Source organism: Electrophorus electricus, chromosome 13 (genome assembly GCF_013358815.1).
Source record: "Electrophorus electricus isolate fEleEle1 chromosome 13, fEleEle1.pri, whole genome shotgun sequence".
NCBI lineage: Eukaryota > Metazoa > Chordata > Actinopteri > Gymnotiformes > Gymnotidae > Electrophorus > Electrophorus electricus.
This window is the reverse complement of record NC_049547.1, coordinates 3,757,750-3,780,392: the sequence shown is the minus strand read 5'-3', so window position 1 is coordinate 3,780,392 and position 22,643 is coordinate 3,757,750. Positions and strand designations below refer to the sequence as shown.

The following is a 22,643-nucleotide window of genomic DNA, read 5'->3' as shown; positions in this document are numbered from 1 at the left end:
CGTTTACCCCGTTTGCAAGGGGGACGATAACTCCTGGCCCGATGCTTCAGAGGGGCAGGTTTTCCCCTAAGATGGAGTTCATTAGGCCCAAGTGAGTGACGGGCTGGCGCGGCCTCTCTCTGCTCCTGCACTTTAATCCGCCACCCCGCTCAGGCCCTCTCGACCAGGGCCGGGAGAGGTTCCAGCGCCACGCCAACAAGCCTGCACGCTTGCTCACCGAGCTAATCGCTGCTCAGACTGGCAGAATCTTCCCACGCGCACACCGTGTTGCCAAGGCCTGAATATTTCTCATGTGCACTCACCTGGCTGATGCTGGTGATGGCAGAAATCTCTCTTGGTTCTCAAGAGCCTCGGAAAGCAACTCTTGCTTCTGGATGGGTTCACTTAGAGCCCGTGTTAAGTGTTCTAAGTGACACCGTTGCCATGATCTGTCTCCCACATCCCCCTGCCCCTGCCTCATTTCCATTTTGTTAACTGTTAACTTTTGTATGGTTAAAGAGTGGTGTAGGAGAGTTGGAGGAGGGGGAAGCACAGATCTTCCCGCGATTTTGGCGCCAGGATGGCTTTCCCAGGCCTTAGCTGCTTTTTGCATCTCTGCTTCTTTATTGGATGGATGGAGCATGTTAATGGAACACATTTTTCTTTTGAGAATGCCACACTACACTTGTTCCCCTGAGGTGTCCTGGTAGCCATGATTAGTCGATGATGAACCTTACTGCAATGTTTACCCCTGGGAGACAAAGGGATCCACGTTCGGTTGTGCTTTTTTGGTGTTTAATTCCCATTGGCATCTGAAAAGATGAGAATTAGCTACTGTGCTTAATTCTCTTTTACTGCTGGTCATGTTTGTTTGGGAATATGCCATTTCTGTTCAAATCTTTTGATGATTCTTGTCAGGAGATTTACTGTGATTCTACATTTGATACTTTTGTGTGAACCTCTGGCTCACAAGTGCCAGTATAAGCTAGCAGTGCCCAGATTAGGGCAGAGTCGTGAACTGTAATTCTTCTCTGGTATTTCTCCTGATAATTACTTTCCTGGAAAAACCCCAAGGAGACAGTGTCTTGTTTATAGACAATATATTTAATGGAGAAAATTAGAATGAGGGCCATATTCCTGAACAGCTGTGTACACACGGAGGAATCTGCAAAGTGGCAGTGAGAATCGAGGGTTAGCAGCTTGACTGAGAAAGCGTGCCTCTGTTCCCCAGCCTCACTCGGACTCTTAACTAGTTGGGGGGGGGTCGCACTTATTTACATCCTCTGTTTGAACGGTCATACCTTTGTCGGTATGTTGGTCTTGCTACGAGCATCTCTCAAGCGATCCAAAATAAAAGCCTTCGCCATTTTCTTGCAGCCATGCAGTGCATGTGGTGCCAGCAATTCAAAATGACTAATACCTATTTACACAGCAAGTATCCAACACAGATAGAGTTTCAGCAATTGTTCGCTCTTCACTCAATGGAACCTGAGCTGCATGGCAACCGCTGAGTATGTTTGATGTCCTCAAATGCCATCAGCTGATTTTTTTTTTTTTCAGTTTGGGTTTGAGCAGAAAATCCCGCTGCTAACGTGAGCAGTCTTCGATAAAGACAACTGACCCACGCCACAGGAGGCCATGCGTGCCAATATAACTGTGAGTCACAGGTCAGGTGGCATCGAGTCAAGCGTAACGTCTTGCTGCAACTGAAGCCTTTCTGTCTGCAGTTTGCCAGCAGTTGGCCTCACATGGATAAACCTGCTCGGTCTTGCTGGGACCTCTTTATGCTCTTTATGGTCCACATATTCTTTATCCCTTCAGCGCTTCCTTTCTTGATCGAGAATCATCCACTCTGGTCCGCCACTCTGGTCCGCCGGGTGGTTTGCTATTGCCCTGACATGCGTTGCTTTTTAACACTTGGCTTTGACACATGTAGTGTTGCAGCTGTGTCCGTGATTGATTGATTGATTGATTGATTCTGGTTTTGCCGTCTCCCTGGTATCGGCCTGTCCCTGGTCCTTGTACTGAGCGATAAGAACAATAGGCCCCCAGGTGCTCTTTTGAAATTTACGAAAGATAGCGACTCCTATATAGTTGACCCAATATAGATTGATTAAAAAAATAAGTAAGGACCCCCCCCCCCCCCCCCCCCCCCGGTCTCTGTCCAATCACTTGCATCCTACTCCCTATGTGCTAATTTTTTAAATTATCGATACACCAAAGTGAAGAAAATGCACAACGGTAATTGAATTGCACCGAGGTTAGGCCGTCGCTGCACAGCATCGAGGCCATTTTGTGCCGAGGGCCCCATCACACACACACACAAGTCGCAGTGGCGTAGCATGCAGGAAGAACAGGACGTGAGCGTTGAAGGCAGTGACCTGGCCGCGCGGCTCCTGTCGGACGTGAGGTTGGGTGGCTCGTATGCAGGAATTTCTGAGGGAAAACCCCCACATTGCCTTGTGGCAGGCAAACACACGTTCCGACACGCGAGCACATGGTTTGCCAACATCTGTGACTCTTTATTCATATTTACAAATGTATGGATCATGGTATATAATTCCTCCTGTTTTTTTATGTGGTGAAATATTTGCGGATTATATTTTTAAACCACTGGGTTTTTTTTCCCTTTTGGCAAGTTTCAGCTGTAGTTCATCCAAGATCTGCATTTTTCATAAATGTTGCAGTTTAGTATGATTTGAAGACCAGAAAAATGTATAAACACAGTATATTATGCTGCTATTTTTAAACACAACCAAGTGATGGCTTTTGTTGTACATAAAGGTGATTTGTGGAACTGAAACGATTCACGTGTTTCAAGTGTTACTTGTTTTCTCTGCAGGTCTGGTGGAGATTTGCCTGATGCACCCGCTGGATGTAGTGAAGACCAGGTAAACCAAAGCGCAAACGGACTTCCCTAGATAAATCCTGCCATCAGTCCTGTGTGGACGCTAGCCAGCCCTGTACAGGGCCAGTCGCAATTAGTGCTCATGCCGCTGCTTTTTTTGTGTCTCTGCTGTGCGTCCCTGGGGTGGGCAGTCCAGCCTTCTCCGCACTGGGCACCGGTGCCAGGAGTCTTCATCACTTTGTGGACGATGAAACGCATCATTTAACGATTCGCACAGAATGCTTAAAACGCTAGCCTTATTATAACTCGTTATACCATCCAGTAACCTACATAAGTCTGAGAGGATCGTTGAAGGGCTGTGATGGATGCGTGGCAGAGGCTTCGACCGGTCTCTCTCCCCTCCCGGTGTCACATGGGGGTGGTGGGCGGAATTGGTAGTCCAGGGTGATCAGGCCGCTCAACCCACAGAGACTCGGTGGGTAGTAAATAGCTCGTGGGCCGCTCCTAAAGCTTTACAGCTTCTCCACAGCCCGCCAAGACCCCGGCTCTCCCGCTAATGCACACACGCGCACATTGACACATTCTTTAACAAGCCCACCTGCGCACACAAACGCGCGTGCACACGCAACATCCTCACACATCTGCATACACACACACGCATGCAACCACACAGCCACAATAACATATATGCATGTTTTACCTCTTGGCATTTTTCAGTAAATCAATTTTAATTTGAGACCTAAAAAGCAAGAGATTTGTTTTGCCATTGAATGTCTTGAACCCAAGACAGAAGGAGGTGTAACCAGACAGAGCACCCTGGCTTGGGCAAAAGGATCCCTGATTCCCCATAGTTCTGCTGGGTGATTTAGGGCCGTGTTTGCTGACGGCATGGCCTTTATTACAGGTAAGGCCACAGCTAGGCGGCTTTCTCGTCACAGGGTCAGGGTTAAAAGTGCACACTATATTTTCTTTGTAACGGACTTCCTCAAAAAGTGGGAAAAGCCCCATTAAAACTTGGCAGCTTTATTTACTTGTGTTGTGTGTGATGGAGACATGTGTGGCAACTTACTAAGTTCACGTGCGTGCGTGCATGCATTAGTGTGTGTGTGTAGTGTGTGTATAGTGTGTGTATGGCACCCCCACCCCCCACCACCAGCTCCTTCTTTCATGCTAGCAGGCTAATTGGGAGTGTGAGTAGAGTTGAAATCTATTAGGGAAGAGAGCTGGAGCCGGAGTCGCGGAGGGAGCCGGAGCCGCGGTGGGAGCTGTTCTCGGCGCTCCTCCTCTCCCATGCTAGCTGCATGACTGGCTCTTATTAGTACCTGGCTGCTGCTTTAATGTCCACTGCTCCAAATTGGATAGCCCCCCCCCCCACTTCTTTCTCTTCAACATGCCGCCTTGATAGAATCAAAGGGGGTTGTTTTTTTCAGAGGGAGACCTGACAAAATGTGTACGTTAGAATCCATATTTACCCATGCAAATGAGGGCACAGGAACGTGGGGGGAGACCTTCAAGGTGTGTGGATATGTGACATCTCCTGTTTTCTCACTCACACATGTACATGTGTTTGCACAAAACGCACAGAAATGTCGATATATAATATATACGTGTGTGTGTGTGTGTGTGTGTGTGTGTGTGTGTATATGTATGTATATGTATGTGTGTGTGTGTGTGTGTGTGAGTGTGTGTGTGTGTGTGTGTGTATATATATATATATATATATATATATATATATATATATATATATATATATATATATATATAAATATGACTACATAAACTCCATTACAACAGTCCTCCAGACTGCATATATATAGTCAGCTCTGCAAATACTGCTCCCCCAATCTGGACATTTGGGGTTCACACCATTTTAAACGTGCTCCTTCCGAGGCTGAAATGTGGGTTTGTTTTTTGTTTTTTTGTTGAAGGTGGATGCTTTGGAGGTTGGGGCGGGGTGGAGTCAGGGGGGCGATGGCGTGTCGTTAGCCTTGCATGGAGGCAGAGGGACCAGAGTTACAGCTTTTCATTAACCTGCAAACCACCTAGTTACATGGTTCATGGGCTGGTCTCAGCTCACTTGGAGGTAACAAAGGGTGTCGGGCAGCACTTTGGGCAGGGGCAGAGCGCTCAGGGCCCCATCTGACTCTGATCAGCCCGCTGGCCTCGCCGCTGCTCTCATTAGAGACCAGGAAGAAGTCCAGATTGTTCTTGATGTGAAGAATCGGTTATGCACCTTCACCCAACCCCCAAACACGCCCTTGGCCCCTCCCACAGGCTCAGGGACGGGTTTTCACGACCCCCGCCAGGATGGAGATACCTGAACTTCTGTGCACTTCTTCTGTCTGGTCTTCAGAATATTCTTTGTTTTACCACGTCTGTGTGTGTGTGTGTGTGTGTGTGTGTGTGTGTGTTTTTAACAGAAGTGTGAACTGTGCAGTCCTTAGGACCATGTCATCTACTGTTCTAAGTTCTTAAATTCTTCTATGAAAATTAAATTCTCAAATTTATTGTATGAAACTAGTGCATGAGTCTCACATACAAAGCAAATAGGATTACTTTCATTATTTTATGTGGCTATATGATTAGTTCTCATGTACACACTTAAATCACAGGTCAGATCATCTTATTTGAGTAATCATGGAAAGAACCAGGAAGGTATTCATTTTATTTATTTTTTTATTTTTTTATTTATTTTTTGAAAGGGTGGCAACTTACTGCTGCTTATTTGATCAGATCAATTAATTAATTTAGTGCATGCAAAAGGCAGTGAAATTCATTACCCATTTATAAAGTGGCTTGGTATCGGACCTTATGATTTGTCTCTGGGACGTCCATGCTGTATGCCCCCTGTGCCTCTGCACACAGCACGCTCCGTGCAGAAACACAGGGTGCCAGTCTGCCCACCAGTGGGGGACCAGAGAAACCTGGGGTTACCCTGAAACGACTCTGCCCTCATCTGATCCCAGCACAACTGAACAGCGCAGACGGGGGGGGGTGATTGAGGCCCATCCGATGTAATGCCAGATGACGTCTGAGGGGTGGAGGGATGAGCCTCCGATCCCCCCAACCGCTGTGTGAACCCCTGTGTCCTCCTGATGGAATCCCAATGCAGCTCCTCACACAGCAGGGCTCAAAGGTTTCTGGCCTGGAAGCTGATCTGGCCCAGTATAACAGCACGTCACTTACCCTATCCTACCCTGGCCTGTGCTCCGTGTGTGTGTATGCATGTCTGTAAAAATGCCCCTGGAGCTTGAGGCACAACGTTGTTCACTATAATATTTTAGACGATGGCAAACTGTCACGCAAACAATTTAAGAGACAGATGCGCATATAGGGGAAATGTCACTGTGATGTATGCTTGTGATTAACCAAAAAACTGCTGATCATTCATTGGCTGCCAGGCAAGAAGCCACGTCCCCGTGGCGCCTCTGCTGGTTGCCTGGCTTCCTGCTGACGCGCCTGCCATTGCACATTAGGAGCTGGTATTAAACAGGTTCGCCAGGAGGAGGTGTCCCAAACACCCAAACATGTTATACTGCAAAAACCTCGAACTGAAGCCAGAGGGTTCCCAGCGTGCTGAAATGAGCCATTTTAGAGAAGTAGTAAAGTGCCTGATGAAAACTCGTTTGTCTCCGGCATCTGTCGGAGGCCCGGCAGCCTAGGCAGTTGGCCCCGCGCGCTGCCTCTCGCTGGGCTGCACTCCTGCCGGGTGGTGGGGTAGGGGGAGGGAGAAGCGCGTAAAACAGGGCTGTAACGCAAGGCCTCTCAGGTTTCGGCCGTGTGAGCGCCGTCCTGCTGACCACAGGGTCTCTGCTATCGCTGGCCGTTTCCTCACTTCAAAGCGATTATGACCTTTCTGGGTCGAGCGAAGCTATCGCTAGCTCTGCCACGCTGACATTAGCGCTGCATGCATGTTTTGAGCCTGGAGTGTGGGGGGGGGGGGGGGGGGTGTCTTTTTTTTTTTTTTTTTTTTTTTTTTTTTTTTTTTTCCTCACTGATGGCCTCTTAACTCAAGCCTAGACTTAAAACCCCGTTTCCAGTCACAATCTACCCCGGCACAGCAATTTAGTCCTAATCTAGGCTTAATCTGTGACTGGCCCTGCCTATTTTTAAAATGTGCTTAATTGTTAGCAAATCTTTTGAAATCATGACATGTCCACTGCGTGAGAGCACAAAACAGTGATGTAGCGTGAACTCATCCAGAGTTTGGCGAGCCGAAAGCCAAAACAGGAGCAGTTCACAGGACACCAGTGAGGTGGTGTGAAGCGTTCAACTTCATAAGAGGAGTGGAGCCCCTCGGTTCTTGCACCCTTCATCTGCTGCTCTCACCAGCCCGGTCGCAGCGGGTCCGATGGGCCTGCAGTGTCACTAAGAACCAAGCCGCTCTCGCCCTGGGCCGAGCGCCAGGAGCCTGCAGCATTACAAGTGCCGCGACTTTATCGCTTTCTCCATCTCTGCCCCGCCTCCCCTCCCCTCTGCCAAGGCTGCTCCGTGAGCGCTCTCGCCAGAGAGCAGAGAGCAAGGTCTACGCTGCACACACAATCCACGAAGAAGATGAAGGTTTTGTCAGTGATTTAACTGGGAACTAGGTCTGAGCATGTTTCCCTGCTGGCAGGCAGTGCTGTCGAATATCCATGAGCATCTGGGACTGTCCCCCGAGCCACAGCTTCGATCGAAAACCTGTGTTCGCCATGTTGGACCATTTAGGATACAAAGAGCTTTTAACCTTGCGTACGATAGCAATGGACTTCTGCCATCTTTATGATCACACTCATTAAAATTAACTGTTGGGCTGTAAAAACTAGATTTCCTTTTAATGCTGCCTTCTGGATTTCCTTATGTAGTGCAGATCGTGTTTGAGAAACTTGACTTCCACAGTCTGTTTCTCTCTTGCTGTGTGGAGTCCACTCGGCTAAGCGCTCATTTCATTGCTGCCCTTGATGATGGCCATGTCGGTCAGTGCCATGGGAGGTTTATGGAAAACCTGTCAAGCAACTTATGTAAAGTTCTGTTTTAAAATGACTGAACAAACCCCTGAGATTTAGCTGATGAAGAATTTATTGTAAGACCTTACTGAAGGAGTGTTTAAGCTATAGTGTCCCATCTGTTATTTGACCTGTCAGAAGTAAAGTTGCCAAAATATGACACTTGGCAAATGCACAGAAGGGTTAGCTGCTAGGCGCTTCATTCTCCATAGCCAGTTTTTTTTTTTATTATGACAGTTTCACTGTAATGATATTCTGCCTTCAACCCATTACAGTATTTTGCCATGGATAAAATATATCCCAGCAGACTTGCCATTTGTCAAATTTTCATTCTCATGTTAATAGTCGTTAGTCAAGTTATTTAATCTGACTGGGTGGAAGATTTGTAATATTCCCAACTACTCCAAATATTCCCCAGGATTCTCTTATTGTCGGTTCAGTATGCTACGCAAAAATCAGTTCACCCAATTCCTGCCTTTTGTGGCGTTAATACCCCAGTTTTTAACAAGGCAAATTTAAGAGACTTTTTTTTTTTTTTAAGTTTAGCTGGCCCCTTTAAAGGCAAAGCCATCAAACCCAACCTTTTGATCAACCCAGTAACCTTCCACCTTTCTCTAAGGCCTGTTTTTAACACTGTCATTATTTGGGCCTCAGCCCATCAGCAAGTCCTCAAGCTCGGCACAGTGCCCCCGGTTGGAGTCGGAGCGGGCCCATTACCAGCAGGGTCTCGGGGGTACAAGGGCCTAGCACTTGGCCTGGACCTCCAACCCTGCACGTCTGTCTTTAAAAATCCAAAGCAAGCCTTCTCCCATCCCCTCGCTGCTATTTAGCCTCTGCTTCTGGGTGCCCAGGATCTCCACTTTTACAGAGACTTTGCGGTCAGGTATAGACCCTGGGGTTATTTGCCCCCTAACACTCATATCATTCACAGGAGCACCTAACTACCCTTCTTTTCCCCCTTCACCTGATGGTCCATGACACAGTAAAAACAGGCTACAGGGGATTAAGGATATCGTTGATGAACTCGGAGACATCATTACTTCTGAGGACATCATTTTCTGCAGCTGCAATACGTGGGATACCAAGAGCTCCATCTTTTTAATAAAGCCCAAGGGCTCGGCTTGGCTTGGCTGCTCTGTCTGCTGGCTTTACGACGGGACGGATTCCACAGCCAACTGTATCCACCAGATCCTCCTCCTCCTCCTCCATTTCTCACTCAAGTCTGCATCTGCCATACAGAAGATCCATATAAAGTCCATGCGAGCAGATGTGCCTGCTGTCACCTCTTGCATGGACCGAGTCTTTTCCAGGTTTGTCTCCGTGTGCTGGGGCAGCCTGATGGTGCTGGTGATACTTTATCAGAGGCCCTGGGGCATCCTCGGCCGCCGCGAGCTCTTCATGTCCTCCCCATTATCTCTCGCACCCTGGGCCGAGCCGTTTGGTCCGAGGCTTTTACGGCAGGGTAGGCAAGGGACACGAGGAAATGAGGCGACCCCAAGGTCAGGTGTGGAGTCAAGGGGCTGAGAGCGGACTTTGGCCCCAACACCCACCCCCTTCTCTGGGCCAATGTGGGTTCCAACAGTCAGGCTGCAAACCAAACACTGGGCAGTGGAAGAATATGGGAATCCTGCAATCCTTGACCCTGCACTCATGTGCCTTTAATTAAGGCCGATTTTAAATTTGTTTACAAGCTCCACTGGTCTTAAATCTTCCCGGTCTGTGCCCCAACCGCTTGGCACGCGCCTTTCCCAATGTCCCCCCAGACTTTGCCTTTCCAGTATCTCTCTTTTATGCTCTCCCTTTAATATGGTGTTGAACGTTCATTTATGACGCTACTTTAACTGTTTTTGAGGCATGTGTTACAAGCTATTTGGGAATCTACAAAATTGGATTCTGGGGTACACCCCTCTAAGATGTTAATCTGCTGGCTGTATGGAAGGCTGATCACCTCTGTAACCCCTCCTCCGATGGAACCGAGGCTCTTTATGGCCCCATCAGGCACCCGCCTGGACGAATAACTGCTGACCTCTTGACTTGGCAGTCAAAGCCATATGAGGGGACTCTTTGCTCCTCTTCTCCTGTGTAGAAACCCCCCCCCCCCCCCAAATGCCCTCTCTAAACTCCATTTCCCTCCTTTTTTTCGGTTTTCCTCTCACATAACGGAGGTGTAAGTTTGGTCATTTGGGGTCCAAATGCAGTTTGCTTTACACAGGGTTGCATCATGAAGGAGAGGGACTGGTCTTGCTTCAAAGCTCCTGAATGTATTAACTCTGTATTAGCTCTGAGCACCAAAGTGCAAACAAGATGTTTCAAAATGTGTATGATTCAGACAGCGGTTCCCTGCGCATCGGTATCATTAGCCAGAGGTGGTGAGGCAGTGAAGTCCTGCTCTCTTCCATGTTTAACGTTTACACACAGCTACCTGCCCTTTATTAGTCAGTTACTAGCTTGTTTGTAGCCACGAAAAGTCCCTAAACATGTTTTATAGTGTTCAGATTTACACATAACTCTAGAGCTGTTATGTGCAGGTTGCTTAGCATGTTAGTGGCAGACTTTTTAAGTCTGAAGCCTTGACACGGGGGTGAGTCAGGGCTTGAGATGGGTTAAGTTTGACTTCTCCGCTGTGCAAGAGCGGCCGGAACAGCCCACAGATGCTTTTAAAGATCAGGGCACAAAAGAAGGCCGGGAAAGAAAGGGTTCGCCTTTCAACAGATGACAGAATGTGCTAGAAAATGACCTGAAGTTAGATGCACTGAAGTTTCTAAGAACCAAATTTTCATTTTTGTTAATTTGCTCATTTTGTTCAGAATTGCAGCAAAGAATCTGTATTTAATAGTAAAGTGTTTTTACAGTAATTAATTATATTTATACAATTGATATTTATATATTGTGATGTATTTATTTATATATTATATTATATTATTTATATATAATGTTTAAGTTTTGTTATATTTATATATAATATTTAAGTTTTATGCAATTACATATTACATAGACATACCACACCATCTTTAGTCTCATATGACTTCAATTTTTCAATGATCAATTTTTCAGTGATCATTAACTGAGATTATTTCAAGTTTAATAACCACTTTTGGTAAACACAATTTGACATACACAGCGACACTGCAGTTACTGCCGAGATTTTACCCGCGGTTAAGCAGCCTGTCGCAACAGATGACCCAGCGCAGCCTAGGAAGACTTCAAAGGCATTTTCAAAATATAAACCTCCATTTCTGTAATTGACTTGCATAAATCAGATGACATGTAATGAATAAGACTGTTCAAGTTCTTTGCCCAAGGCCCAGTGTGTTGCATTCTGAAGTCTTGGTGCCAGCATTATTAATCAGTGTAGTTACAGGTAAAGAAAAACCTTTCTGTAAAATGTATCTCATCAGTGATCAGCTGTCAACATGTTCTGTTAGGTTCCAGATTCAACGGGGAGCCAGTGACCCAAACAGCTATAAAGGACTGGGAGACTGTTTCAGGACCATATTTCGCAATGAGAGGTAAGTTATGGAAGCCTGAGTTCATAGACACAAGATGTTTTGTCCGTGGGGTGCCGGCAACAAAACTTCCTCTTGTCGTGGTTTTAAAGGTTAGCTTCTCTAAACTAGCAAAGCTGGATCTGTGTGTGTGTGAGCGCCTCCACTCTCCTCCACCCACACCTGCGCTTCGGTTCATCTTTCAGCTGTTACCAGTATGTTTATTTCTATTTTTTCCATCACACGTGTAGAGTTTATGTTGTAGCACGACCTTGTTTTTTAACCTTTTCCCGTATGTATGTAATCCGATATATCTGGACGTTCCTGCTGTACTCGGAAGCAAACAGCACTGTGCAGTCCACGCATGTGCGCACGCGAGTGCGCCCCTGAGTCCAGGTAACCCATGCAGACCACTGGCACCTGCTGAGGGGAGATGTCTGGCTCATCTCCACGGGCGGGGGGGAAACGGCATGAATCCATCCCACCCGGTGTGGAATATACAACTTGGACTGTGATCTCAGGTCTGGAGAGCGAAGTCATTGGTTTATATTATGCATTTGGCGGTCACTTGCTCGCTCTGTGGCAGGCCTCTGTGACCAGATAAACCCTTTAGCTTATTTGTGACGGTTGCTTAAAAGACGAGACTGAAACGGGATCTTCTCATCTCCTTTTCTAATTTTTAATTCCTCGTCTTTTTTTCCTCATCTCATTTTCCATGTGTCCCTCCATCCCTCTGCGCTGCGGGTTAATGGGACTTTTTTTTTTTTTTTTTTTTTTCATTTTTTAAAAAAAATTATATTCCCTGTTCATCTCAACCATTCTGACTCTTACATTCCTCGCACACGCATACAGACACACAACCTCGAGGAATCTGTCAAATCCTGTTGACGGAGTGCAGAGCTAGGAGAAAGTGCTTGCCATTAAATCTGTTTACGGTGAGTTGACAGTTTTATAGTGGATCTAGAACTGATCTGTTGTACGGTGGGGGTGGGAGAGATTTGGGGGGGGGGGGGGAGATTAGATGATGCAGCACCTCTCCAACGCTTGCGGGGATCGGCGGAAATCTGTCAACAGCTCGCAAAAGAAGTGCATGTCTCGCGCTCCCGCTCTGCTGAGCTGTCATCGGCTCCCTCCCCACGTACCTCCTCTGCCCACATCAACGCTGCCTTCCTCTCCACCAGTGACCGCCCCAGGCATGCGTGCGTCACCTAGAAGCCCGTACCGAGCGGGGCAGCCCCCAGGCTAAACCATTTAGTTAGAATTTACACAAATGGCGGTGGGAGCCAATGTTGTGCTGTTATTATTAAAAATAAACGCGCGCTAGCAGCGCGGGCCACCGCTGCACGGTGGAAACCTGAGCCCCTCTGAACCGAGATGGCAGTTAGCTGGGAGTGAGCGTTCCGTCTGTGAAGGGGATCAAAGCTTGCTGACGTGACGCCGCGGTTAACGTGGCTCGCGTACGAGCATGTATGAATCAGCGAAGATGGAAGTCTGCAACACAGATGACCTATACTCATAAGAACACATTTGTGAAGCCTCTGAAATGATGTGGAGTATGCAATGCTTCCTAAAGTGTATTGCTGCAACTTTATTTACAGTTGGTTTCATCTGTTAAGGAGAGTAATGGAAAATATAAACGATAATGCTCGCTTGAAAGAATAATTGCAGTAAGGTGAGTAAATTAATTCTGGTGCCATTGACCCGTCCTACCATCTATTTTTAAAAATCATCATTTTGGTTACCAGGGACTGACCCCAAGTGATTTCAGCAGACCTCAAAGGACAAGTAGTCCAAAAGACTGGTCACAGTTTCCATAGAGATTTCTAAACACAAGCCTCCATTAGTCCACAGGCAGGCAGTTTACAAACAGGGGAAATGTAGCCCTGTTGCTAGGAGCAGGCATTGCACAAAGATCGATGCAAGTGCATGCTGAAGAATCCTAAAACAAGCAATAAATAAATACATAAATAAAGGAAAGTCAAATAACCCCGGCATGAATGCTAAACACGAGTGCTGAAAGCCCGCGTTGTCAAAAAACACCGTGCCTGTCTCAATTTTGCTCAACCACCTGGATGTTCCGCAGCTCTGCTGGAACATGATCTGTGGACATATGAGACAGAATTTGAACATTTTGTCAAATGTGGAAATGTTTGGAGGAAACAGATCATAGCATGTCAGTGTCCTGATTCAAACTGTGCAGCACAGCAGTGGGGTGAGTGTAGTGTGGAGGGGTGGTGAGGCGCAGCACGGTGGAGGGGTGTGTAGTGGTGAAGTGCAGCACGGTGGAGGGGTGTGTGTAGTGGTGAAGTGCAGCACGGTGGAGGTGTGTGTAGTGGTGAAGTGCAGCACGGTGGAGGGGTGTGTAGTGGTGAAGTGCAGCACGGTGGAGGGGTGTGTAGTGGTGAGGTGCAGCACGGTGGAGGGGTGTGTGTAGTGGTGAGGTGCAGTACAGTGGAGGGGTGTGTAGTGAGGTGCAGCACGGTGGAGGGGTGTGTAGTGGTGAGGTGCAGTACAGTGGAGGGGTGTGTAGTGGTGAGGTGCAGCACGGTGGAGGGGTGTGTAGTGGTGAGGTGCAGCACGGTGGAAGGGTGTGTGTGTAGTGGTGAAGTGCAGCACGGTGGAGGGGTGTGTGTAGTGGTGAAGTGCAGCACGGTGGAGGGGTGTGTGTAGTGGTGAGGTGCAGCACGGTGGAGGGGTGTGTGTAGTGGTGAGGCGCAGCACGGTGGAAGGGTGTGTAGTGGTGAGGTGCAGCACGGTGGAGGGGTGTGTAGTGGTGAGGTGCAGCACGGTGGAGGGGTGTGTGTAGTGGTGAGGTGCAGCACGGTGGAGGGGTGTGTAGTGGTGAGGTGCAGCACGGTGGAGGGGTGTGTAGTGGTGAGGTGCAGCACGGTGGAGGGGTGTGTGTAGTGGTGAGGTGCAGTACAGTGGAGGGGTGTGTAGTGAGGTGCAGCACGGTGGAGGGGTGTGTAGTGGTGAGGTGCAGTACAGTGGAGGGGTGTGTAGTGGTGAGGTGCAGCACGGTGGAGGGGTGTGTAGTGGTGAGGTGCAGCACGGTGGAGGGGTGTGTGTAGTGGTGAGGTGCAGTACAGTGGAGGGGTGTGTAGTGAGGTGCAGCACGGTGGAGGGGTGTGTGTAGTGGTGAGGTGCAGCACGGTGGAGGGGTGTGTAGTGGTGAGGTGCAGCACGGTGGAGGGGTGTGTAGTGGTGAGGTGCAGCACGGTGGAGGGGTGTGTGTAGTGGTGAGGTGCAGTACAGTGGAGGGGTGTGTAGTGAGGTGCAGCACGGTGGAGGGGTGTGTAGTGGTGAGGTGCAGTACAGTGGAGGGGTGTGTAGTGGTGAAGTGCAGCACGGTGGAGGGGTGTGTGTAGTGGTGAGGTGCAGCACGGTGGAGGGGTGTGTGTAGTGGTGAGGTGCAGCACGGTGGAGGGGTGTGTAGTGGTGAGGTGCAGCACGGTGGAGGGGTGTGTAGTGGTGAAGTGCAGCACGGTGGAGGGGTGTGTGTAGTGGTGAGGTGCAGCACGGTGGAGGGGTGTGTGTAGTGGTGAAGTGCAGCACGGTGGAGGGGTGTGTGTAGTGGTGAAGTGCAGCACGGTGGAGGGGTGTGTGTAGTGGTGAGGTGCAGCACGGTGGAGGGGTGTGTAGTGGTGAAGTGCAGCACGGTGGAGGGGTGTGTGTAGTGGTGAAGTGCAGCACGGTGGAGGGGTGTGTGTAGTGGTGAGGTGCAGCACGGTGGAGGGGTGTGTAGTGGTGAGGTGCAGCACGGTGGAGGGGTGTGTAGTGGTGAGGTGCAGCACGGTGGAGGGGTGTGTGTAGTGGTGAAGTGCAGCACGGTGGAGGGGTGTGTGTAGTGGTGAAGTGCAGCACGGTGGAGGGGTGTGTAGTGGTGAGGTGCAGTACAGTGGAGGGGTGTGTAGTGGTGAGGTGCAGCACGGTGGAGGGGTGTGTAGTGGTGAGGTGCAGTACAGTGGAGGGGTGTGTAGTGGTGAGGTGCAGCACGGTGGAGGGGTGTGTAGTGGTGAGGTGCAGCACGGTGGAAGGGTGTGTGTGTAGTGGTGAAGTGCAGCACGGTGGAGGGGTGTGTGTAGTGGTGAGGTGCAGCACGGTGGAGGGGTGTGTGTAGTGGTGAGGTGCAGCACGGTGGAGGGGTGTGTAGTGGTGAGGTGCAGCACGGTGGAGGGGTGTGTGTAGTGGTGAAGTGCAGCACGGTGGAGGGGTGTGTGTAGTGGTGAGGTGCAGCACGGTGGAGGGGTGTGTGTAGTGGTGAGGTGCAGCACGGTGGAGGGGTGTGTGTAGTGGTGAGGTGCAGCACGGTGGAGGGGTGTGTAGTGGTGAAGTGCAGCACGGTGGAGGGGTGTGTGTAGTGGTGAGGTGCAGCACGGTGGAGGGGTGTGTGTAGTGGTGAGGTGCAGCACGGTGGAGGGGTGTGTAGTGGTGAGGTGCAGCACGGTGGAGGGGTGTGTGTAGTGGTGAAGTGCAGCACGGTGGAGGGGTGTGTGTAGTGGTGAAGTGCAGCACGGTGGAGGGGTGTGTGTAGTGGTGAGGTGCAGCACGGTGGAGGGGTGTGTGTAGTGGTGAGGTGCAGCACGGTGGAAGGGTGTGTAGTGGTGAGGTGCAGCACGGTGGAGGGGTGTGTGTAGTGGTGAGGTGCAGCACGGTGGAGGGGTGTGTGTAGTGGTGAGGTGCAGCACGGTGGAGGGGTGTGTAGTGGTGAGGTGCAGCACGGTGGAGGGGTGTGTGTAGTGGTGAGGTGCAGCACGGTGGAGGGGTGTGTGTAGTGGTGAGGTGCAGCACGGTGGAGGGGTGTGTGTAGTGGTGAGGTGCAGCACGGTGGAGGGGTGTGTGTAGTGGTGAGGTGCAGCACGGTGGAGGGGTGTGTGTAGTGGTGAGGTGCAGCACGGTGGAGGGGTGTGTGTAGTGGTGAAGTGCAGCACGGTGGAGGGGTGTGTGTAGTGGTGAGGTGCAGCACGGTGGAGGGGTGTGTGTAGTGGTGAGGTGCAGCACGGTGGAGGGGTGTGTAGTGGTGAGGTGCAGCACGGTGGAGGGGTGTGTGTAGTGGTGAGGTGCAGCACGGTGGAGGGGTGTGTAGTGGTGAGGTGCAGCACGGTGGAGGGGTGTGTGTAGTGGTGAGGTGCAGCACGGTGGAGGGGTGTGTGTAGTGGTGAGGTGCAGCACGGTGGAGGGGTGTGTGTAGTGGTGAGGTGCAGCACGGTGGAGGGGTGTGTGTAGTGGTGAGGTGCAGCACGGTGGAGGGGTGTGTGTAGTGGTGAGGTGCAGCACGGTGGAGGGGTGTGTAGTGGTGAGGTGCAGCACGGTGGAGGGGTGTGTGTAGTGGTGAGGTGCAGCACGGTGGAGGGGTGTGTGTAGTGGTGAGGTGCAGCACGGTGGAGGGGTGTGTGTAGTGGTGAGGTGCAGCACGGTGGAGGGGTGTGTGTAGTGGTGAGGTGCAGCACGGTGGAGGGGTGTGTGTAGTGGTGAGGTGCAGCACGGTGGAGGGGTGTGTGTAGTGGTGAGGTGCAGCACGGTGGAAGGGTGTGTAGTGGTGAGGTGCAGCACGGTGGAGGGGTGTGTGTAGTGGTGAGGTGCAGCACGGTGGAGGGGTGTGTGTAGTGGTGAGGTGCAGCACGGTGGAGGGGTGTGTGTAGTGGTGAGGTGCAGCACGGTGGAGGGGTGTGTGTAGTGGTGAGGTGCAGCACGGTGGAGGGGTGTGTAGTGGTGAGGTGCAGCACGGTGGAGGGGTGTGTAGTGGTGAGGTGCAGCACGGTGGAGGGGTGTGTAGTGGTGAGGTGCAGCACGGTGGAGGGGTGTGTAGTGGTGAGGTGCAGCACGGTGGAGGGGTGTGTGTAGTGGTGAAGTGCAGCACGGTGGAGGGGTGTGTGTAGTGGTGAGGTGCAGCACGGTGGAGGGGTGTGTGTAGTGGTGAGGTGCAGCACGGTGGAGGGGTGTGTGTAGTGGTGAGGTGCAGCACGGTGGAGGGGTGTGTAGTGGTGAAGTGCAGCACGGTGGAGGGGTGTGTGTAGTGGTGAGGTGCAGCACGGTGGAAGGGTGTGTAGTGGTGAGGTGCAGCACGGTGGAGGGGTGTGTGTAGTGGTGAGGTGCAGCACGGTGGAGGGGTGTGTGTAGTGGTGAGGTGCAGCACGGTGGAGGGGTGTGTGTAGTGGTGAGGTGCAGCACGGTGGAGGGGTGTGTAGTGGTGAGGTGCAGCACGGTGGAGGGGTGTGTGTAGTGGTGAAGTGCAGCACGGTGGAGGGGTGTGTGTAGTGGTGAGGTGCAGCACGGTGGAGGGGTGTGTGTAGTGGTGAAGTGCAGCACGGTGGAGGGGTGTGTGTAGTGGTGAAGTGCAGCACGGTGGAGGGGTGTGTGTAGTGGTGAAGTGCAGCACGGTGGAGGGGTGTGTAGTGGTGAAGTGCAGCACGGTGGAGGGGTGTGTGTAGTGGTGAAGTGCAGCACGGTGGAGGGGTGTGTGTAGTGGTGAGGTGCAGCACGGTGGAGGGGTGTGTGTAGTGGTGAGGTGCAGCACGGTGGAGGGGTGTGTGTAGTGGTGAGGTGCAGCACGGTGGAGGGGTGTGTGTAGTGGTGAGGTGCAGCACGGTGGAGGGGTGTGTGTAGTGGTGAGGTGCAGCACGGTGGAGGGGTGTGTGTAGTGGTGAAGTGCAGCACGGTGGAGGGGTGTGTGTAGTGGTGAGGTGCAGCACGGTGGAGGGGTGTGTGTAGTGGTGAGGTGCAGCACGGTGGAGGGGTGTGTGTAGTGGTGAGGTGCAGCACGGTGGAGGGGTGTGTGTAGTGGTGAAGTGCAGCACGGTGGAGGGGTGTGTGTAGTGGTGAGGTGCAGCACGGTGGAGGGGTGTGTGGAGTGGTGAGGTGCAGCACGGTGGAGGGGTGTGTGTAGTGGTGAAGTGCAGCACGGTGGAGGGGTGTGTGTAGTGGTGAGGTGCAGCACGGTGGAGGGGTGTGTGTAGTGGTGAGGTGCAGCACGGTGGAGGGGTGTGTGTAGTGGTGAAGTGCAGCACGGTGGAGGGGTGTGTAGTGGTGAGGTGCAGCACGGTGGAGGGGTGTGTGTAGTGGTGAGGTGCAGCACGGTGGAGGGGTGTGTGTAGTGGTGAGGTGCAGCACGGTGGAGGGGTGTGTAGTGGTGAGGTGCAGCACGGTGGAGGGGTGTGTGTAGTGGTGAGGTGCAGCACGGTGGAGGGGTGTGTGTAGTGGTGAGGTGCAGCACGGTGGAGGGGTGTGTGTAGTGGTGAAGTGCAGCACGGTGGAGGGGTGTGTGTAGTGGTGAGGTGCAGCACGGTGGAGGGGTGTGTGTAGTGGTGAGGTGCAGCACGGTGGAGGGGTGTGTGTAGTGGTGAAGTGCAGCACGGTGGAGGGGTGTGTGTAGTGGTGAGGTGCAGCACGGTGGAGGGGTGTGTGTAGTGGTGAGGTGCAGCACGGTGGAGGGGTGTGTAGTGGTGAGGTGCAGCACGGTGGAGGGGTGTGTAGTGGTGAGGTGCAGCACGGTGGAGGGGTGTGTAGTGGTGAGGTGCAGCACGGTGGAGGGGTGTGTAGTGGTGAAGTGCAGCACGGTGGAGGGGTGTGTAGTGGTGAGGTGCAGTACAGTGGAGGGGTGTGTGTAGTGGTGAAGTGCAGCACGGTGGAGGGGTGTGTAGTGGTGAGGTGCAGCACGGTGGAGGGGTGTGTAGTGGTGAGGTGCAGCACGGTGGAGGGGTGTGTGTAGTGGTGAGGTGCAGCACGGTGGAGGGGTGTGTGTAGTGGTGAGGTGCAGCACGGTGGAGGGGTGTGTGTAGTGGTGAGGTGCAGCACGGTGGAGGGGTGTGTGTAGTGGTGAGGTGCAGCACGGTGGAGGGGTGTGTAGTGGTGAGGTGCAGCACGGTGGAGGGGTGTGTAGTGGTGAGGTGCAGCACGGTGGAGGGGTGTGTGTAGTGGTGAGGTGCAGCACGGTGGAGGGGTGTGTGTAGTGGTGAAGTGCAGCACGGTGGAGGGGTGTGTGTAGTGGTGAGGTGCAGCACGGTGGAGGGGTGTGTGTAGTGGTGAGGTGCAGTACAGTGGAGGGGTGTGTGTAGTGGTGAGGTGCAGCACGGTGGAGGGGTGTGTGTAGTGGTGAGGTGCAGCACGGTGGAGGGGTGTGTGTAGTGGTGAGGTGCAGCACGGTGGAGGGGTGTGTGTAGTGGTGAGGTGCAGTACAGTGGAGGGGTGTGTGTAGTGGTGAGGTGCAGCACGGTGGAGGGGTGTGTAGTGGTGAGGTGCAGTACAGTGGAGGGGTGTGTGTAGTGGTGAGGTGCAGCACGGTGGAGGGGTGTGTGTAGTGGTGAGGTGCAGCACGGTGGAGGGGTGTGTGTAGTGGTGAAGTGCAGCACGGTGGAGGGGTGTGTGTAGTGGTGAGGTGCAGCACGGTGGAGGGGTGTGTGTAGTGGTGAGGTGCAGCACGGTGGAGGGGTGTGTGTAGTGGTGAGGTGCAGCACGGTGGAGGGGTGTGTGTAGTGGTGAAGTGCAGCACGGTGGAGGGGTGTGTGTAGTGGTGAGGTGCAGCACGGTGGAGGGGTGTGTGTAGTGGTGAGGTGCAGCACGGTGGAGGGGTGTGTAGTGGTGAGGTGCAGCACGGTGGAGGGGTGTGTAGTGGTGAGGTGCAGCACGGTGGAGGGGTGTGTGTAGTGGTGAAGTGCAGCACGGTGGAGGGGTGTGTGTAGTGGTGAGGTGCAGCACGGTGGAGGGGTGTGTGTAGTGGTGAGGTGCAGCACGGTGGAGGGGTGTGTGTAGTGGTGAGGTGCAGCACGGTGGAGGGGTGTGTAGTGGTGAAGTGCAGCACGGTGGAGGGGTGTGTGTAGTGGTGAGGTGCAGCACGGTGGAAGGGTGTGTAGTGGTGAGGTGCAGCACGGTGGAGGGGTGTGTGTAGTGGTGAGGTGCAGCACGGTGGAGGGGTGTGTGTAGTGGTGAGGTGCAGCACGGTGGAGGGGTGTGTGTAGTGGTGAGGTGCAGCACGGTGGAGGGGTGTGTAGTGGTGAGGTGCAGCACGGTGGAGGGGTGTGTAGTGGTGAGGTGCAGCACGGTGGAAGGGTGTGTAGTGGTGAGGTGCAGCACGGTGGAGGGGTGTGTGTAGTGGTGAGGTGCAGCACGGTGGAGGGGTGTGTGTAGTGGTGAAGTGCAGCACGGTGGAGGGGTGTGTAGTGGTGAGGTGCAGCACGGTGGAGGGGTGTGTGTAGTGGTGAGGTGCAGCACGGTGGAGGGGTGTGTAGTGGTGAGGTGCAGCACGGTGGAGGGGTGTGTGTAGTGGTGAGGTGCAGCACGGTGGAGGGGTGTGTAGTGGTGAAGTGCAGCACGGTGGAGGGGTGTGTAGTGGTGAGGTGCAGCACGGTGGAGGGGTGTGTAGTGGTGAGGTGCAGCACGGTGGAGGGGTGTGTGTAGTGGTGAAGTGCAGCACGGTGGAGGGGTGTGTAGTGGTGAGGTGCAGCACGGTGGAGGGGTGTGTAGTGGTGAGGTGCAGCACGGTGGAGGGGTGTGTGTAGTGGTGAGGTGCAGCACGGTGGAGGGGTGTGTAGTGGTGAGGTGCAGCACGGTGGAGGGGTGTGTGTAGTGGTGAGGTGCAGCACGGTGGAGGGGTGTGTAGTGGTGAGGTGCAGCACGGTGGAGGGGTGTGTAGTGGTGAGGTGCAGCACGGTGGAGGGGTGTGTAGTGGTGAAGTGCAGCACGGTGGAGGGGTGTGTGTAGTGGTGAAGTGCAGCACGGTGGAGGGGTGTGTGTAGTGGTGAGGTGCAGCACGGTGGAGGGGTGTGTAGTGGTGAGGTGCAGCACGGTGGAGGGGTGTGTAGTGGTGAGGTGCAGCACGGTGGAGGGGTGTGTAGTGGTGAGGTGCAGCACGGTGGAGGGGTGTGTAGTGGTGAAGTGCAGCACGGTGGAGGGGTGTGTGTAGTGGTGAAGTGCAGCACGGTGGAGGGGTGTGTGTAGTGGTGAGGTGCAGCACGGTGGAGGGGTGTGTAGTGGTGAGGTGCAGCACGGTGGAGGGGTGTGTGTAGTGGTGAGGTGCAGCACGGTGGAGGGGTGTGTAGTGGTGAGGTGCAGCACGGTGGAGGGGTGTGTGTAGTGGTGAGGTGCAGCACGGTGGAGGGGTGTGTAGTGGTGAGGTGCAGCACGGTGGAGGGGTGTGTGTAGTGGTGAGGTGCAGCACGGTGGAGGGGTGTGTAGTGGTGAGGTGCAGCACGGTGGAGGGGTGTGTGTAGTGGTGAGGTGCAGCACGGTGGAGGGGTGTGTGTAGTGGTGAGGTGCAGCACGGTGGAGGGGTGTGTAGTGGTGAAGTGCAGCACGGTGGAGGGGTGTGTGTAGTGGTGAGGTGCAGCACGGTGGAGGGGTGTGTGTAGTGGTGAAGTGCAGCACGGTGGAGGGGTGTGTGTAGTGGTGAAGTGCAGCACGGTGGAGGGGTGTGTGTAGTGGTGAAGTGCAGCACGGTGGAGGGGTGTGTGTAGTGGTGAGGTGCAGCACGGTGGAGGGGTGTGTGTAGTGGTGAGGTGCAGCACGGTGGAGGGGTGTGTGTAGTGGTGAGGTGCAGCACGGTGGAGGGGTGTGTAGTGGTGAGGTGCAGCACGGTGGAGGGGTGTGTAGTGGTGAGGTGCAGCACGGTGGAGGGGTGTGTGTAGTGGTGAGGTGCAGCACGGTGGAGGGGTGTGTGTAGTGGTGAAGTGCAGCACGGTGGAGGGGTGTGTGTAGTGGTGAGGTGCAGCACGGTGGAGGGGTGTGTGTAGTGGTGAGGTGCAGCACGGTGGAGGGGTGTGTGTAGTGGTGAAGTGCAGCACGGTGGAGGGGTGTGTGTAGTGGTGAGGTGCAGCACGGTGGAGGGGTGTGTGTAGTGGTGAGGTGCAGCACGGTGGAGGGGTGTGTGTAGTGGTGAAGTGCAGCACGGTGGAGGGGTGTGTGTAGTGGTGAGGTGCAGCACGGTGGAGGGGTGTGTGTAGTGGTGAGGTGCAGCACGGTGGAGGGGTGTGTGTAGTGGTGAAGTGCAGCACGGTGGAGGGGTGTGTGTAGTGGTGAAGTGCAGCACGGTGGAGGGGTGTGTGTAGTGGTGAAGTGCAGCACGGTGGAGGGGTGTGTGTAGTGGTGAAGTGCAGCACGGTGGAGGGGTGTGTGTAGTGGTGAGGTGCAGCACGGTGGAGGGGTGTGTGTAGTGGTGAAGTGCAGCACGGTGGAGGGGTGTGTGTAGTGGTGAGGTGCAGCACGGTGGAGGGGTGTGTGTAGTGGTGAGGTGCAGCACGGTGGAGGGGTGTGTGTAGTGGTGAAGTGCAGCACGGTGGAGGGGTGTGTGTAGTGGTGAGGTGCAGCACGGTGGAGGGGTGTGTGTAGTGGTGAGGTGCAGCACGGTGGAGGGGT

The 22,643-nt window shown here is 53.0% G+C and overlaps 1 protein-coding gene across 1 annotated transcript in view; it reads left to right on the top strand.

The window, feature by feature from the left end:
* Window positions 1-22,643, top strand: part of slc25a21 (solute carrier family 25 member 21) — an 82,393-nt gene that overhangs the window by 45,239 nt on the left and 14,511 nt on the right. Inside the window, exons 3-4 of the mRNA XM_035532793.1 lie at window positions 2,822-2,870; window positions 11,238-11,321. Coding sequence (XP_035388686.1) covers window positions 2,822-2,870; window positions 11,238-11,321 — 133 coding nt within the window. The remainder of the gene's footprint in view (window positions 1-2,821; window positions 2,871-11,237; window positions 11,322-22,643) is intronic.